Source organism: Solea solea, chromosome 5, assembly GCF_958295425.1.
Source record: "Solea solea chromosome 5, fSolSol10.1, whole genome shotgun sequence".
Classification (NCBI taxonomy): domain Eukaryota; kingdom Metazoa; phylum Chordata; class Actinopteri; order Pleuronectiformes; family Soleidae; genus Solea; species Solea solea.
This window is the reverse complement of record NC_081138.1, coordinates 16,175,393-16,192,125: the sequence shown is the minus strand read 5'-3', so window position 1 is coordinate 16,192,125 and position 16,733 is coordinate 16,175,393. Positions and strand designations below refer to the sequence as shown.

The 16,733-nt window shown below is 39.9% G+C and overlaps 1 protein-coding gene across 2 annotated transcripts; it reads left to right on the top strand.

The window, feature by feature from the left end:
* The first annotated feature begins 55 nt into the window (after nucleotides 1-55).
* LOC131459486 (ubiquitin-conjugating enzyme E2 Q2-like) lies at nucleotides 56-16,186 on the top strand. 2 transcript variants are annotated; one of them, XM_058629376.1, is made up of 13 exons: nucleotides 56-748; nucleotides 1,124-1,228; nucleotides 5,646-5,768; nucleotides 7,237-7,290; nucleotides 7,632-7,772; nucleotides 8,338-8,422; nucleotides 8,979-9,039; nucleotides 9,130-9,220; nucleotides 9,317-9,375; nucleotides 9,489-9,537; nucleotides 9,958-10,062; nucleotides 10,640-10,706; nucleotides 12,888-16,186. In XM_058629376.1, exons 1-13 carry the CDS (start codon nucleotides 590-592, stop codon nucleotides 12,917-12,919), a joined length of 1,131 nt encoding a protein of 376 aa, XP_058485359.1. In that variant the 5' UTR covers nucleotides 56-589; the 3' UTR covers nucleotides 12,920-16,186. The 2 variants fall into 2 exon arrangements, with proteins under 2 accessions (XP_058485359.1, XP_058485360.1); XM_058629377.1 differs by having other exon boundaries at nucleotides 57-748; nucleotides 9,958-10,053.
* The last annotated feature ends 547 nt before the right edge of the window (nucleotides 16,187-16,733 follow it).

The window sequence follows — 16,733 nt, the reverse complement described above, 5'->3', positions numbered from 1 at the left end:
CCACCACCCAGAAATAAATTGAGGACGCGCTGAATGCTGGGATTCTGCGGGAGCGGGGAGATTGCAGGACGCCATCTTTAAACCCCACAACAGGGCCAGCTACAGTCAAACACCGGGATGAAAAACACTGTCCCTGCCGCGGGATACAAGTTCCTATTGCGGGGACTGTGTAGTTATTTTCCGTTGCAGTGAAAAACAAGGAATTATCCGGTGGAGTCGTGGGGAGATGATTACGAGATACTGCGACAGCCTCAAAATGTTGTTATGATAGACAGACAATAACAATAGACGGAAAGACAACAACGGACAGGCTCACTAGCATTTCGCTGAGTACTACGCTGTCTCCATTGCTAGCTACAAGCTAGCTGGTTCACTAGCAAATCTGTCCGGTCGCGCTGAAATCTGACCTGGACGGTGTTAATAGCGGACGCTGGGTATCCAGCTACATCAAGCGTGACAGGCGGTCACATATTTGCCACTTCACAACTGCCTTATCGCTGGTTTTGTTTTAGGTTGTAGCCTCAGCTAGCTAAAAGCTAAGTCCCGACTTCTCCCCCTCCCCAGCGGCCCAGCCGGAGATGCATGGAAGATGTCGGTGTCGGGGCTGAAGGCCGAGCTGAAGTTTTTGGAGTCCATTTTTGATCCAAACCACGAACGCTTCAGGATCATCGACTGGAAACCTGACGAGCTAAGCTGTCAGTTTAATGTAACTGGGGAAAAGCTTCTTATTATCCACTGTAACATAACGGTAAGGGACAACCACACAAGTGCTATGACTTTTACACTTCCCCGTTGCTCGCTAGCAGGCTAAAGTTAGCTGGTTAACTTATTAGCCTTGTAGCATTCTACCTCCAAAACGGTTCGATTTGGTGCTATGCGGAACGGGTTTTAGCGTAGTTTCATAAGTGTCAGTGGTAGCTACGCAGTTTCGGTCGTGTGGACTGTCCGACGTTAGTCAGTGTTGACAAGTTAACCTAAGCTGTTAGCTATATCTGCACTCTGAATGCTAATGTCGACAGCCCAAATGTTGCGTTATGTTCCCCGCCACTGTACATCAGATGGATATTTGTGACTAATGCACATAAGTGACTGTCTCTTGTTATTTGTTACCCATTGCCTCCAGGAATCCTACCCATCTACCCCGCCAATATGGTTTGTGGACTCTGATGACCCGAGTTTGGCGCAAGTTTTGGAGAGGTTGGAGGATGTGAGGAAAGGCAACACTCTGGTAGGTATACCGACTTGTTTCACTGTGAATCAGGGAATAGTACTTAATGTTTAGTATATAGTGTGTGTACAAACCAGTCTACAATTGCATTATTTAATATGCAATAGGTCCAACAGTCACAACAGCTTCACGCATTTTAATTGCCAGATGATCGATCATAGTTAAACCAAACTTAGCCAAAATGCCTCCCTCATAGTATGCCTGCTCAGTAGAACATGTGACCTAATGAACTGGCAAGCTGGCTGAATAGAGAAAGCCTATGAGGGTGCAATTTTTCTTCTTATTATTATTATTATTATTTTTTTAAATCCTGAATGGCAATTTATTTTTTTGAGGCCATAATTTACACCCAGACAATTTTGATTAAAGGCCGTCTTTTAACTTGTATTCCAAACAAACTAACTCAGCCAAAATCACCACCTCCCTGGCAGAGGAAAGAAGTATTGACCAGGCTCCTCCCAGCAGGAGCACATACTGGGGTTTATTGTGCCCTAATGTCAGCCTGCTGTGATCGGCATCATCAGAAGGGACAGATAATTGTGGTGCTAAATAATCCGTGAGACCTCCTTAATTACTGGCTATTGTGCAGATGCGTTATCTAGTCTGTGCATTTGATGCTGTAATTTAATTGTTAGATAACACATGCTTTTGTGCTCAAGCAGACTTTGCTTTGTCATATTCCATAGTATTGACTGGTGCCATTTTTGAGTATTACATTTCTTAACATTACTCAGGGCTTATTTCACTTCCTGTGTGGATGTTCACTGTTCAAAGTTTAACTAACAACTTGCATGTTTGTTTATGCCTGAAACAAACTTATGGGTTGTATTATTAGATCACCTGGGTGAACTTTGAGGTCAAAATGTCTGTGACAAGCAGCTCATTATGTTATCCTGCATATATGGTGACACCCTGAGCTCCTCCTTATCAAAGCTGCATGCTGTTTGTGGGACACAAAATATGCTTTTTATTGACTTTTACATATTTCCCTTCAGAGTCTATTTTGGCAGGCTGTGCTAAACACATCCTTTTATGAATGTTGTTTGAGGTAGAAATCATCCAGATTTCAGTTGCGACTGATTACATGAGACTTGTAGTTACCACTGGTTAAAGGTAAATTTAGTTTCATACTCAACATCACTGAATTACGAGCAGCAGCACAAACAAACAAGCTATTGTTGTTTTTAATACTCAAGTAAGATATTGATCTAGTTCTGTTATTTTGTGAGTAACTGTAGTCTGACTTAATGCTGCATACAGCTTGAGTCTGCGAAAGGAGCCTGGATACCTTACTAAGAAGTCTCATGCAGCTCTTCATCAAAGAGCTCACTGTGGCTGCTGCTTCTTTTTGCCATTAATCCCTGTGATATTTCTAACTGATACACTATAAATACAGAGATCAATTATTGTCTTGTAGATAAACAAGAGTGGCAAATGTTAACACAAAGTCCCTGCTTCATTATGAAAGGTAAAATGTGTTTTAATATACACATATAGGGTTGCAGCAATTGGAAGTGTTAAGTGAGTAGGGATGGGCATTTCAAGCAAAAATGACAGGCTTGGTGTTTCTTCTAACATTATTTGGAGTCACATTTGTTTATTTCATTTCATTGTGTTTTTAGCACACATTTCTCTCCTTTCCTCTCATCCTACTCTGTTGCTTCTGAGGGCACACACAAAACATCTTAAAAATTAAACATGGTCCAACTTTAACTTGAAAAGCAGCCTAGGAGATATTGTTCTTTAACACCCTGCCACTCATCGAGAACTAGGATCAGGGCTGCAGTTCTGGAACGCTGCTGGTGTGGGGACATTCAGCTGTGTTTTATTGTGAACGTTGCTTTGACCTAAATGAGCTGTCAGAGGAAATCCTCCTATTGACTCTACAGCACAACACCACAGGTTTACAGGTGAATTAAATGTAAACATACAATGTCTCCATACATCCTGTCTGAGACCTAGACTCAAAGCACTACATGACCAGGAGAATAAAGAGATATAATCATCACTCTCTTAAGCATATATATTTTTGATATACTGATGAATAATCATATCTACTGATAGATGTTTAATAATCAAATAATCAATGCAGGCATATTAATCCCTATGTAGGAGTAACATGCATACATAATCTGTTTCTAAAGTGTTTCCACAGGCAGCCAGTTAGCTGTACTCCAAACACACACATATTTCTATACCTTCAATGGAGCGTATAAAAGTAAAAAGTAATTAACAAAGTCCTTGAAGGTGGTAAAGGGATAAGTGAAGACTCGATGAGCCCTTCAAGAGGAACGCCACACTAATATTGGGAAAGACCTCCCTTTACACTGAAGAGTCTTGTTTCTTTGTGGTATCAATTCCACAAGATGTTGCAAACAGCCATTAATTGAGATTGATGTCAACATGACACACATTGACACCATTCATCCTGCCAACTCTTGTTCTACCACATCCCACAGTTCTTTAATGGTATTTAGATCAGTTGCCTTTGGAAGTTCACTGAACTGATTGTAACGATCATGAAACCAGTTTGAGAGGACTTTTGTTTTTTTGACATGGAGCATTATGATGCTGGAAGTAGCCATTAAGTGGTAAACTGTGACCATAAAGTGATGAACACAGCCAAATTGATTAGACCCAAAGTATGCAGGAAAAAAATCTCCACACACTACATTAAGGTTCAGCATGTCATGATATCTAAAATGCTTTAATGTACAAAGCAGATGTTAAGAATTTTAAATTTTAGAATTTATGATTTTAAATTATCAAAGCCGTTATATGGAATCGCAGACCTTAATCTGTTATCAGAATATTTGCTGTTTATAATTAAATGATAGTGATTCTTAATAATTAAATGCAAGATAACGTGCTGCATTAAACTCACACTTGAATCTGCATGAAGGGCTCATGCAGATTTAGCCTCGTTTTTTTTTTTTTTAGTCTGAACAGAATAAAGATTTTTCATACAACTCCTCCTTCCAAGGTTCACAAAGAAGGAAAAAAAAATCTGAAGAGGTCAAAGTAAGGAGGGGTGAGGGAGTGTGGAGAGTAGGAGTGGGTGTGCAAAATGGGAAGAACAACCTCTTTCTCAGTCATGTAAAGTGGGTTTTTTTGTGTTTTAAATGTTGCTTGTGTTTCTTTTTGTGGTCTCCTCTTCCTTTTGATTTGTTTTTTTTTCCCCCATCATCTCCTCTTTGGTCCTCTTGTGAGACTGGAAAGGTCCTCTCTTCCTCCACACACATGCTCCTCCAGTTCTTTTTCTCCTCTTTTCTGTGTGTCACTATCCTCTCCTAGCTCACTTCTCTTGGCAAGCTCAGTTCAGAACCTCTCATTTACAGTGTTGTTCTTTGTCCTCCAAGCTTCCCCCATTAAGGAAATTTTCATCTCCCTCTGCTCCTATGCTAGTTTGTGGTCTGTGTGAGCCTCACAGAGAGATTCTCTTTCTACTTGACGTGCAGGATTTCTTTTTTCATTTTCTGAAGCTGCTCCTCAGTATTTGTTTACCTTTTGCTGGCTCTGCTCCTCCATCGTTTTGGGACATTGTTGAAGGTGGGAGATGAGCTCATCGTTGGGATATTTTTGAGCTAATCGCCTCTCATGATTTCCGTGGCGGTGAGGGCCAGTTTCTACAAATCTTACCCTTCTTTGTGGGTTTCTCTCATCCAGCCATGGTTATACAAGAGTTAATAAGGGCATTTCACTAAGTAGAGAGCCTAAATGGTGAGATGTTTGGTGATGCTGAGACGGCCAGCGTAGGACAGCCTCTTACTTTTTGTGGGGGGCTGCAGCCACAGCACAGAGAATCAAATATGCTGCAGAGGAGTGAATAGAATGTTTTTAGGCTTGGCACCTCCCTATATTAGACAGCAGTTTTGATAATATTGTCTTGTGGGTAAAGTACAAACCTTGCCTTCCTGTTGATAGATGAAATCAATCCTTTTTCTCACTGTTGCACAGATGTTTTTGCAGTGGCATTTGAGTTGCACCAGATTTGGCAGAACACACCAGCTGACGGCAGCTGTTTCTATCGGTGTTCCTGCTCATATCTGCCCCACTAGCAACTCACTGTTCTCTTAAAAATGCTCATTTTGAAGTAATTTGAATAATTACTCTCAATAAAAGGCATCCTGAAAACTGCTTTGCGTTACACAGTTGCAGTTAGAATGCCCAGCAAAACAATTTGTGAATGGTGCAGTTTTATTTTTCTATTTTTCTGTCTTGCACAAACATGAATTATTCATTTTGTAGTCAGAATCCTAGGATATTCAAAATATGTTTTAATGGACCTCACTCTCATGTGCTTGTGTTTGCATGTGTCACTTGTTTGCCATGTGAAATGGTTGTTGAGCTGCATTTGTGATGATACATGGTTTGTCTAACTCTGTGTCTCCTCATTTTTGTGGTTTGTATTTTTCAGCTTTTGCAGCAATTGAAGAAACTCATTTGTGACCTTTGCCGGCTGTACAACCTCCCCCAACATCCCGATGTGGAGATGCTGGACCAGCCCCTGCCTGCAGGCCCTGTGGGACTAGACCGAAAGGCAGGCTGTCCTATTTTGTTCTTGCCTCATAAGTATTTCCTTATGTAGAGCCCTATGAAATTTGTTTTCTTCCTCCAAATTCCATAAATTCTTAAATACTGTTTTCCCCCCAAAAAATAAACTTATGTATGCAACACATTGCACTATTTTCTCATGTGCTTTAAGTCTGAAAGGCGTATTTTTAGAGTTCGTAAGTAACATTAAGTGCTTTTAAGCAAATGATGGTGTTCTTCAACACAATCTACTTTAGTGTGTGTGTTTAACTTGGAGAAGTTAGAGAACAACATATCACCCGACTCCACTCTAAATTTAGGAGTTCGTTTTCAATTTAGCAACTTTTTAGATGTCGTGTTTGTCTCAGAAGGCTGCTTAGACTTTGTTGTGAAGGGAAGCTGCACTCGTCCCACACGCATAAACGTCCCCTCGGTCTCTGCAAAACATTCTTATCTATGAGAAAAACTGAAATTTCAGTGAATAATGACAAAGTCCTCTAGATTCTGCATTATGGTTGATTCCATTTTTATTGCCTAGTTCCAAGATTCCATCCTGGTTTTCTGATTGCAGTCATCATACGGCCCTACTTACTGGATAAGAAAGGGGACATGCATATTTGTAAATTGGTTATTACATTTAAATACTTTAAAACCATTGCAACTAATTGAATAATAGTATACAGTACACAGGGCCTTAACAATTCAGTGCATACAGTACGTATTCAGACCACCTCCCCCCCCTTAGGTAGCAGCCTTTTCTACATTTTTTTTCTCCTTGAGTCTGCACCCCATGCCCCAAAATGATGGGTATTTCTTGCAAATGTATTGAAATGGAAATATTGTCATGCACAACAGAGCCAGAGTGACAGGTACACAGAAAAGAGAAGTCCTTGGTGTCATTTAAAATAAATATGCAGATGAAAAAATGTCTGTCGATGCATCAAAAATGCACACAACGACGTAAAAGCACTCATGCAAACGAGCCGAGGCAACCTGCTCTAATTAACGCTGTACATTTATCTGCTACAGAACAAAGCACTAAGTTATGATCCTTTATGTTTTAAAGAGAACTGTTTTGCTTTATATGAAACTGGCAAGGCAAATTAGACTCGGGCAGGCAACCAGACTTCAAGTCACAGACCTGTGAAGAATCGGGAGGATGGTTAGTGAGTGGGCCAATAATCCAGTGGGAATGACAGCCCTCAGTGCAGCTCTCCATTGACCTCTGTTATTGCCACCAGAGGTGCTTCAATTACTTACTAAATAAAGGGTTGGGGTACTTGCATCACTTTAACATTTTACACACAATACAATTGCCTGACTTCTTATCCATCTGTATGTGACATTGATGTTTGAGCTTTTAAATGAGCTCTCCCTGTTTCATGGTCAATAAAGATGTTTTTGTGTGTGTGTGAATTTAAAAAATGTGTCAGACAGTCACGTAATAACCTTGTCTGTGACGTGTGTCTGTATAGCACGGGACAGAAGAGGTCACTTCTGAAGAAGAGGAAGAGGAGGAGATGGGAGAAGTAAGTTATAATCTTTGGTTTATTGACCTCATGTATTAGCAAACTTTAGATGTGTTTTTTTCCTGCTTTTTCCATCTGTCATATTCAGATCTATAGTTTCACAACCAAACATTTAACTTGTTGCATCTTTCTTATCTTACATTGGCGTTCATCCTTGAGCTACTATTTCAAAGGGATAGCTCAGGTTGTTTATTTTGTGTGGTTGTTTCTAATCTATGCTTTACTGCTGTGTCAATTCCTCATAAAGTCCTACAACCCTGAACTATCCCTTTATGTTGCACATATTGCTAAAGAACCAGGAAATATCTTGAATGTCTAAAATAACACAACCAAACAAACAGGACATAGAGGATCTGGACCACTATGAAATGAAAGAAGAGGAGCCCGTGGATGGAAAGAAATCTGAGGACGATGGCATAGAGAAGGAGAATCTAGCCATCTTGGAGAAGATCAGAAAGAACCAGAGGCAGGATCACTTAAATGTAAGTTTGTCTATATTTACTTTTTTTTTTTTTTAATCACCATGGTACATGTGTTTGAAGCCTACCTTTGATGTACATGGAATATGTGTGTGCTCACTTGATCATATTGCCAGCAGTGATTATTCTTAAAAAATTAAAACTAAGGACGTGACAATTCACACATTTATCTGACAGGTGGCTTAATCTGCTCCTGTGCAGTATCTTCTGGTCTTTCTCGGCATCTGCACATCAAAGCAGGATACTTGTGGTTTGTTTTTCTTTGAAAAAGGGCTCTCTGCTTGCTCATCCTGATCTCTGAAATGTGTGAAAAATATAATTATACCCGAACTGTGAACCAGTAATGCAGGCATCAATGGCTTATGTTTCAATTTCTTATATATTTTTTGGGGATCAGCAAGACATTCTCCTAAGGATTATAAAGATATAAATGTTGATGTGAAGCAGAATAAAGCTTTGTCTCTGGTGTTGTTTCATATTAAGTTCAAATGACAGGTTTGCTCTCCTGGTGGATTACAAAGCACTACGCGCTGTGTCTTGACTGTAATTGTTGTTTTGTGTTTTGCAGGGAGCCGTGTCTGGTTCAGTGCAGGCCTCTGACCGCCTGATGAAGGAGCTCAGAGAGATCTACAGGTCTCAGAGTTATAAGACAGGTACGCACCTGTCACGAAGGTCTCTTTGTTGTAAATCACGGTGAAAAGAGGACTTGCTAATAACTCCACTTAGATACAATCCTTGTGATGCCATAGAATGATATGGGTGCTTATTAAGAACGGTGATATGGGCACCATGATCAAATGAAAGCATTTTGGACTGAGTGTAGCTGTGCAGGATTCAGAAGATGACCTCAATCTTTATGGGTTCTCCTGAGGCCAGCACCACCTCTGTGTTGCTCAGTCTGCAGTGCAGTAAGCTTCTGCACCCTTGCATAGGACTGCATTTAGTTTGCAGTTGTGGCTTTTAGCAGGTTGATGCAGTTTCCTCACAAATGAAAAAAGAAAACATGGCATTCTTTGAAAAAAGAATAAAGTAATTACTCCCAGACCTCAGCTCTTGAATGGAGCTTCAGGAAACAATGGGCAGACTAACCCGATGAGTGGGGTACCTCATTGTATTAACTTTTAGTTTACATTGTGAAGATGTATAAATTATCATGGTTAAACATGCATTGGGAAATATCTGAGACTCATAAATTAATTTCTTTTGCAGGCATCTACTCTGTTGAGCTTGTTAATGACAGTCTGTATGAATGGCACGTCAAACTAAGGACGTAAGTAATGTTCAGATTTTGTGTTTATTTTATATTCATTTGCAATGTCATAGTAAACACAAATTGACTGGATAATTAAATGACCACCAGGGTGGATCCTGACAGCCCATTGCACAGTGATTTACAAGTGCTGAAGGAAAAGGAAGGAATGGATTACATTTTACTAAACTTCTCATATAAAGTAAGTGGCACTGACTTTGCATTTTTGAAAGTAAACTCTGTCTTTGAGTCTCTGGGATCTGTAAATTCACAGTTGACTGCTTTTTTGTTGCTACAGGATAATTTCCCGTTTGATCCACCCTTTGTCCGGGTAGTTTCACCTGTGCTCTCTGGAGGGTGAGTGTGTTCGGCTTGTACAATCTTGTTTCTCCCATCTCCATAGTTAATTAAAGTGTTATCTGTGAACAATCTGACATGTTTTAAACAGGCTTTTTGTCTATCTTTTTAAGTTATGTTCTTGGAGGAGGTGCCCTGTGCATGGAACTTCTCACCAAACAGGTATTTTCATTCTATTTTCTAATTTATATTTGATTATGTTTTCAAAGCCTTCATTTAATGTTAGTGTGTGCTGCTCCATGTAAAAAAACTGTAAATGAACATGAAGCACAAATCCAGTCTGGTATATACTTGCTGTACATATAAAGTTTATCCTGTAGCTATTTCTAGCTTCCAATTCTTCTCCCTGTTTTTAAAAAAACAAATAGTGGATATCAAACAATAGCAGTTATGATTTAAAAAAAAATGGAGGACAAGAATTCATGATATGCCGACACTCATAGAGGCAACAAACAGGAAGTTAGCAAAGGTTAGAGGAAGGACAGCATTGCTGATGTCTGTTTTAAATATTACTAGGATTGTATTTGTATTTTTATTTCCCATTTATAAAACCTGTTCTTACACTGGATTTGTTGATTGCAGGGTTGGAGCAGTGCCTATTCCATTGAGTCTGTCATCATGCAGATCAATGCCACTTTAGTCAAAGGAAAAGCCAGAGTGCAGTTTGGAGCCAATAAAGTAAGTGAGGTAACACTTGACGTTGTTTTTTTTTATTGTTTGTTTGTTTGTTTTGTATGTCCTTGAGTGTCGAAAAGAAACTTATAAATAAAATGTGTTATTATTATTATTATTATTATTATTATTACGACGTTTAATTTTAAGCCATTAAATGTCCTGTGATAATGTTCATCAACATGTAATCGATGTTCTGGTCCATAGTGACAAGTGCTCTCTATCTGCTGGATATGTGCAATTTCTTTTTTTAATCAAACTCAAGTGAAGCAGTTTGTTACCACTGGGATTTAAATGATGGATGACTTGCCTCATACTGCTGCAGTTTGCAGTTTCTGTCACTTGTTCTGTTGCTATAGGATTTTTCGGTTTATTGAGTGAAGTAAAGAAACATGGGCATAGTCTACATCAAGTCCTTTAGTATCACTAAGATCCACCTAAATTAAAAGTTAGACCTTCCGTAATGCAGAACGTGTATGTAGTTACAAAGCTGGTTCTTGTGAATGGTGATGATCAGTTTCTGTTCTGTACTGTCGTCATAATCACACACTAAAGTTGACTTGGATTTTGTTTATTTAATCTTTTCATGCAGAACCAGTACAATCTTGCCAGAGCACAGCAGTCCTACAAATCCCTTGTTCAGATCCATGAAAAGAACGGTAAGTATCTTTGTCTCTGGTTTTACACAGTGCATTACTGACCTTGTTTACTGAAACCGAATCCCTTCCATGCATCAAAGTTGAGGGAAATGAGTTCTCACACTGTCAATGTATCTACCAGACATTGACAGCACTACATGCACATTTTTTATATTGACTTTGTATGGCTGCATGAAGCCTAGAGCCTTTTACTGACGGCACCCTTTCATATTTTCCATAGTGCATATGTACTCTTATTCACACTTGAGATCTAACAATCAGACTTATTTTTATATTGCACATTTCATACAAATTGTAGCACAAAGTTCTTTACACGGCAAAAATACTGAATAAAACGAAAGCCAGACTGAAAAGCTTTTTCCTTCAGGTCTTCAGAAAGGATATTTCACAAACATAGGCCATAGAAACAAAAATCCGCCTCCATAAATTTTGGTTTACGCGCTTGGGATGATTTTAAAGGTCAGAACCAGAAGACCTGAGGATTCTTGAAGGATTTTCATGTAAAAGCAAGTCAGATAAACACGAAGGTCTAAGAATACTAAAGGCTTTAAAAACCAAATAAATGGACCCTGAAACTGGTAACCAATGTCAAGACTTCAGTATTGATGCGATGTGTTCTTGCATTCTGGTCTTAGTCAACAGATGAGCAGCTGAATTCTGCAGTAACTGTAAATGAAATATGTTCCATGTTGGAAGACCACAATCAAACCAATAGTCAATTCTACAGGTGATAAAAACATGAATTAACATCTCTGCAATGACGTGGGAGAGAAACAGTTGGTATATTCTTAAGATTAATACGATTAGATAAAATCCTGTCTTTAGAATTAATTTCATTTGCCCACACACCAATTAGTGTTCGTGAATTTGACCCCTGCATCTAACCCATCCTTTTTAAACAAACCGGGGGCAGGAGCAGTAGGCACCACTTACCCGTGCCTTGTGTTTTGATTTGTTTCTCGTGTGTGATTTAAAATAAAGATCTGAATCAAAGACAATTCCTAGATTTTTTACTTGATACCGGGAGTTCAGTGCCAGAGCTTTTAGTTTGCCATTGATTTTCTCTCTGAGCGTCATTACTGATGATTAAGACCTCAGTTTTGTCCCAGTTGAGCTGTAGGAAAATGTTCTGCCATCCATGATTTAATATATAAAATGCATTTAAAAAGACTGGATCATCAGGATATACAGCAACATAAAGTTGTGTTACCATCAGCATAACCATGGAAAGCATGGTAATAAGCCTCCTGATGACGTCCCTGATTGGCAGGATCTATAGATAAAACCTAAAAATAGGACCCTAAAAATGAGCCTTGTGGCACTCCATATTTCACATAGCTATTTGATGAAAAAAGCAGCTCCTGCAATTCCACATGCAATGATAATACAGCTTTCCAGTTCCACATGGTGGTCTGTTATCCGTCACGTGTAGTGTTGTTAAAGTGATATTCAAATGATCTTACTGACTCGACAGTTTGATTGTGCTCTTGTTTGAGTCTGTAAGCCTAACATTAATAAATGAATCAATAATATGCTCAAACACATCTGATGAATATGCTGTTTGACATCATAGTGATGATAAAATCAAGAAGGTTTGTCATTTAAAGCTGTAGTGCATGACTTTTAAATATTTACAAATGTCCATGATATTCAAACCATGTTCAAAGGAGTTTACACAATGCTGATAAAGACAAAGTCAAAACAGAGGCAGAATACCATCTACAACAAAGATCACCTAACTACTCACTGCAGCTTCAATTGGAGAAAAATCACTGGTTGTTCGAAGATGACATTTATGCTGCTCTTCTGTTTTACTCCTGTGACAACACACGCTGCATTTAGAAATGGTGTAGGGAAGAAAAAATGTAAATTACTTTTACTCTGTAAGAGGTTATATTTAATTGCAGTATAAAGTAAAAAATGTGTGAAGTGAAAGCCTGGCTGAACGTAGTTAAAATTCCTGACCATGAGTCTCTGAGGTCTAACCCCTAACACACTTAAAAGCCTGTAGTTTCTGGTTCTGGCCAGATGAGGTAAGAAATGCAGATACACATACTATAGTAACAGAATTCCTCTGCGCCTCAATGTGATACAATTAGTGGTAGAGATCTCTTGCATCTGGATTGTGATTTAATTGAACTTTGTTTTTTAATCCTTCTCTGTTGTGTTCTTTGCCCCTAGGCTGGTACACACCCCCTAAAGAGGATGGCTAAAACAGACTATTGCCTTTCCTGCGCCGGGACCACATGTCTTAGATTTTTCTTTTTCTTGTGACCAATATGTTTTTTAATCATGCAAACCATTTTGTTCTCTTCATGAGAGTTTGAAATCCAAACCAAATTCCCCCCTTTTTTCAGTTACCACCCAGATAACTAGCACATAAACTGTCTCGCATACATTCACTCACCCAATCTGACATCCAAGTTCATCGGCTACCCGCGAGGATGTCTCCTCCCCTGATATTTATCTCTCTGTGCATCTGTTGTCTGATACAATCTATTTTTTTTTTTTTTTTTCCATTGCGTCATTCATTCTGTACTCCCAAGAAAATGATGGAAGAACAGCACGCAAAACTCACCCTTTTGGTTTTGGTGTTGAGCATGTCCAGGCTACTCGCTGGCTGCGATTTGAAAGGTGGAGCATGGCTTTATCCTCCAGCAGTGGACAGTTCCTCTGTGGCCACAGACTGGATCTGAGAATGGCATGCGACATTCCCTGATATGATACAGTGGGGGGCTGGGAAGGACACTTACATGCCGGTGGTGGGAAGGACCACTGCCTTTTCTCTCCATGGATGACTTCTGTAATATTGTGCTCATATATTATCTTTGTGATGCCAAGATTCCTCGTCTGGAATAACATGCTTCTGAGGCTAGCTTGCTTTTAAACCTCTTATCTCCTAAAGCTCGAGGCCTTGAGGTGAGGAGGGGGAAGAAGAAGAAGAGACTTTTGACAGCCTTGGTGAAATAATTCAGAACAGCATCTAAAGATGACGGCCACTGTCGTCTTCATAACCAGCAGCTTGGACCGCTTCCCTGCTGGAGAGATCTGCTGTGTGTGTGTGTGTGTGTCTAGACTGGCAACAGGAGAAATATGGCCAGGCAAAGCACAGGTGTGTTTGGATAAGATCTCACTGTAATGTAGTTGATTTTAACTTCACATGTAAACATGTAAATTTGTATTTCTGCAAAAAAATTTAATTGTTTATAATGTAACCTTGTCTGGGTCTTTGACCAGGTAGAGACTGTATTACTATATTTCCCCCTGTGTATTAACTGCAGGGGCACTGCAACCTCTTGACCCATTTAGTATAAGACAAAGGTTGTTTGATGTATGCTCTTGCAGCAGAAAACACAAGTACACCATGTTCTTATGTAAGATTGATGACTACTGCAGTTTTGTTCTTTTTATTTTTTTTTTATATTGATTTATAATCTTCATGTTATTGGCAACAATGACAGTACCATTCCCCTTTATCCGATAGCACCTCTTCACAGCAATGAACATGACGACAATGGCATAGACGCAGCCTTCTCTGGTATTCCAGATGTTAGGCCATCCACATCCGATCTCTCAAACCGGACGAACCTCAGTAAGGCTATGCAGTGAAGACTCGGTCCTGTGGAGTTTTGTCGTACCTAAGAAAATGATTCTTAAAAAGCTCAACAGTAGTAGTCGCCTGCTTTAGTTCTTGTAGCTGGTTCACATCCCAACCCCTTCGCCAATCCTACGAGTCTGAGAAGAAAGTGACCTTTTACCTTCTGACTTTGACTTGACCTCGTCGCTGCAAAACAAAAACCCTGCAGCTACAACGTTACAAATTCACAGCAATAGTCTTTAAACATTTACCTTCTGGCCTCACACCTGGGAAGATCGACTGGAGTCTGTTCCATTTCCAGAATATTTGTTCAGGTTTTATAAATATTTGTTCAGATTTGTCGCAGGAGAGACCCGGCTCTTCCCATCACCACCTCCGTGGTTACTATTCCTAACCACTCGCAGCACCGCTGTTCCCCCTCAGCGTGCTGGGTCTTTGATGTAATGTGAATTATATGCAGAAAACTGTGTGGAGCATTCCAATTAATGCAGTTACATGTTTATTGTGGGTGTTCTATCGTGTGGTTATTTGTATATTGTCCTGATAAACCAGCATTGAAAGCTTAGTTATGCTAATTCACACAGTCATTCCTCAAGTTTCACCACCTGTAGGATTTCTTTGGTGATACTAACCTCAGTCACAACACCAGGAGAGATGGGTGTAAAATAGCTTGTTCATTTTCAGCACTTTTTTTTGACTTTGCTTTTTTGTTGAGGTTTTTAGCTTGCAGGGTTGAACAAGTGTCACCATCCTTTTTCTTGTTTCACCACAACCAAAATTTTAACATGACTGTGGCTCATTGTAATGGTTGTCCACTGTTGTGATACCGTTGCTTAGGTACTCATCGCTTCATTCTGGTCACATTGTCGAGTGCAACCCACCCCCCCACCCCCCCCCCCCCCCCCCCCGCCCTGCATTCTCTGGAGAAGCAAACTCAGGAATACATACGGCTCACGTGCTAATTGATTGCTTCAGAATAATTGTCTCAAAACGACGAGATTTAATGTGTTAATTTTTTTTGGGTCATTTAATAAATGACGCCCCAGTTTTACCAGTAGAGTTACAGTGTGTTTTGCTGTTGAGTTGCCCACGCTTAGATTTCCTGAATGCTATTGAGGTCGATGATAATCGTTCAGCAAGTTTGTTGGAATGACCAGATCGTGTGAGTAAGGACTTGCTCCCACCATCATGTGCTTAATCAGGGGTTCAGAGCACATCTGCCCTGTGTCTTTGATATTGCTGTATTTTGCATGTCAATATATCAATGGGTGTTCCCCCCCCCCCCCCGCCAAGCTACTGAAGGCAAAGAGTTGTTTAATTGGCTGGTTTGAACAGAGAAGACAAGTATCCCATTTTTATTTTTTTCCCCTTGAGTCGTTGACGTCAGTGCATGGGATGTTTCCCCCTGTGCGTTGTTTATTGAACCATGTCAGATAATATATGAGACACAAGGACTTTACAGACATCATACCTGCTTGGAAAAACCTTAACGATATTCCAGGGTTCCCAACAACAGTAGCCATTCAGTAGTTGTGTGCCGTCAGAGACGGATGGAAACCTACATCTTTAACCTGATCTTTGGAGTAACGCAGCACTCAAGTCTGTTACGCACTGAATAACAGAATTACTTGTCACACCGAAAACAAGCGTAACTAACACAAACCCTCTCTGCTTTAGCGAGCGACGCATTAGTTTGAGGTCTGCCTGTTTCTGGGTTCTTTACCTTGCTTCATTAACAAAGTTGGCCGGGTTATAAAGTTATGCACTGTTAGCATGCTTTGGTTTGGTTTCTTTTTTAAACATTGCAAGGGTGATTTTGACCATGTAAAGTAATTTGTAAACTTGCATCAAGTTTATGAATAAAGAATTTTATGAAATAGCTCTTCATTATGTTGTTTATTGACGAAGATTCAATAACACACTCTTGACAGACTATTTGTGACTCGGGAGAGTCAATTGAACACAGTAGTCTCTGGAATTATTGATTAGTTATCCGCTTCTGGCACCAACTGGCCTCACTTAACATTATGTCTGTATAATACAACATTAGATTGTCTTCCATCTTTCATCCTCACCCACATTACTTGCTTAAGGTGTCTTGGAGACACGGATGGGAGCCATCTGCGGATCCACCACACTAACAATCAGTGACGTGCACAGACAGTTAGGGCGTGGGCGAAAATTAAAAGGGCACCTACTTTGCGCCACTAGTTCACTTAAGGCAGGCATGTCCAAAGTGTGAACTGGGGCCAAAGACACCCCAGCCCTGGGGACTGAATTTTCATGTGGACCTCTGTATGAACCTCCACACATTATTCTTAAACGATCACTGAGATGGCCATTTTCTATAAAGCAATGAACATAATTTCTTTAAGGACACCCTTTGGGAAACCTTGTCATGTAGGGACAGTGGGGAACTTCATAACCTT

Coding starts and splice junctions, on each gene's coding strand:
- LOC131459486 (XM_058629376.1), top strand. CDS start 590: ATGTCGGTGTCGGGGCTGAAGGCCGAGCTGAAGTTTTTGGAGTCCATT. Junction 749..1,123: donor TTATCCACTGTAACATAACG/GTAAGGGACAAC, acceptor CATTGCCTCCAG/GAATCCTACCCATCTACCCC. Junction 1,229..5,645: donor TGAGGAAAGGCAACACTCTG/GTAGGTATACCG, acceptor TGTATTTTTCAG/CTTTTGCAGCAATTGAAGAA.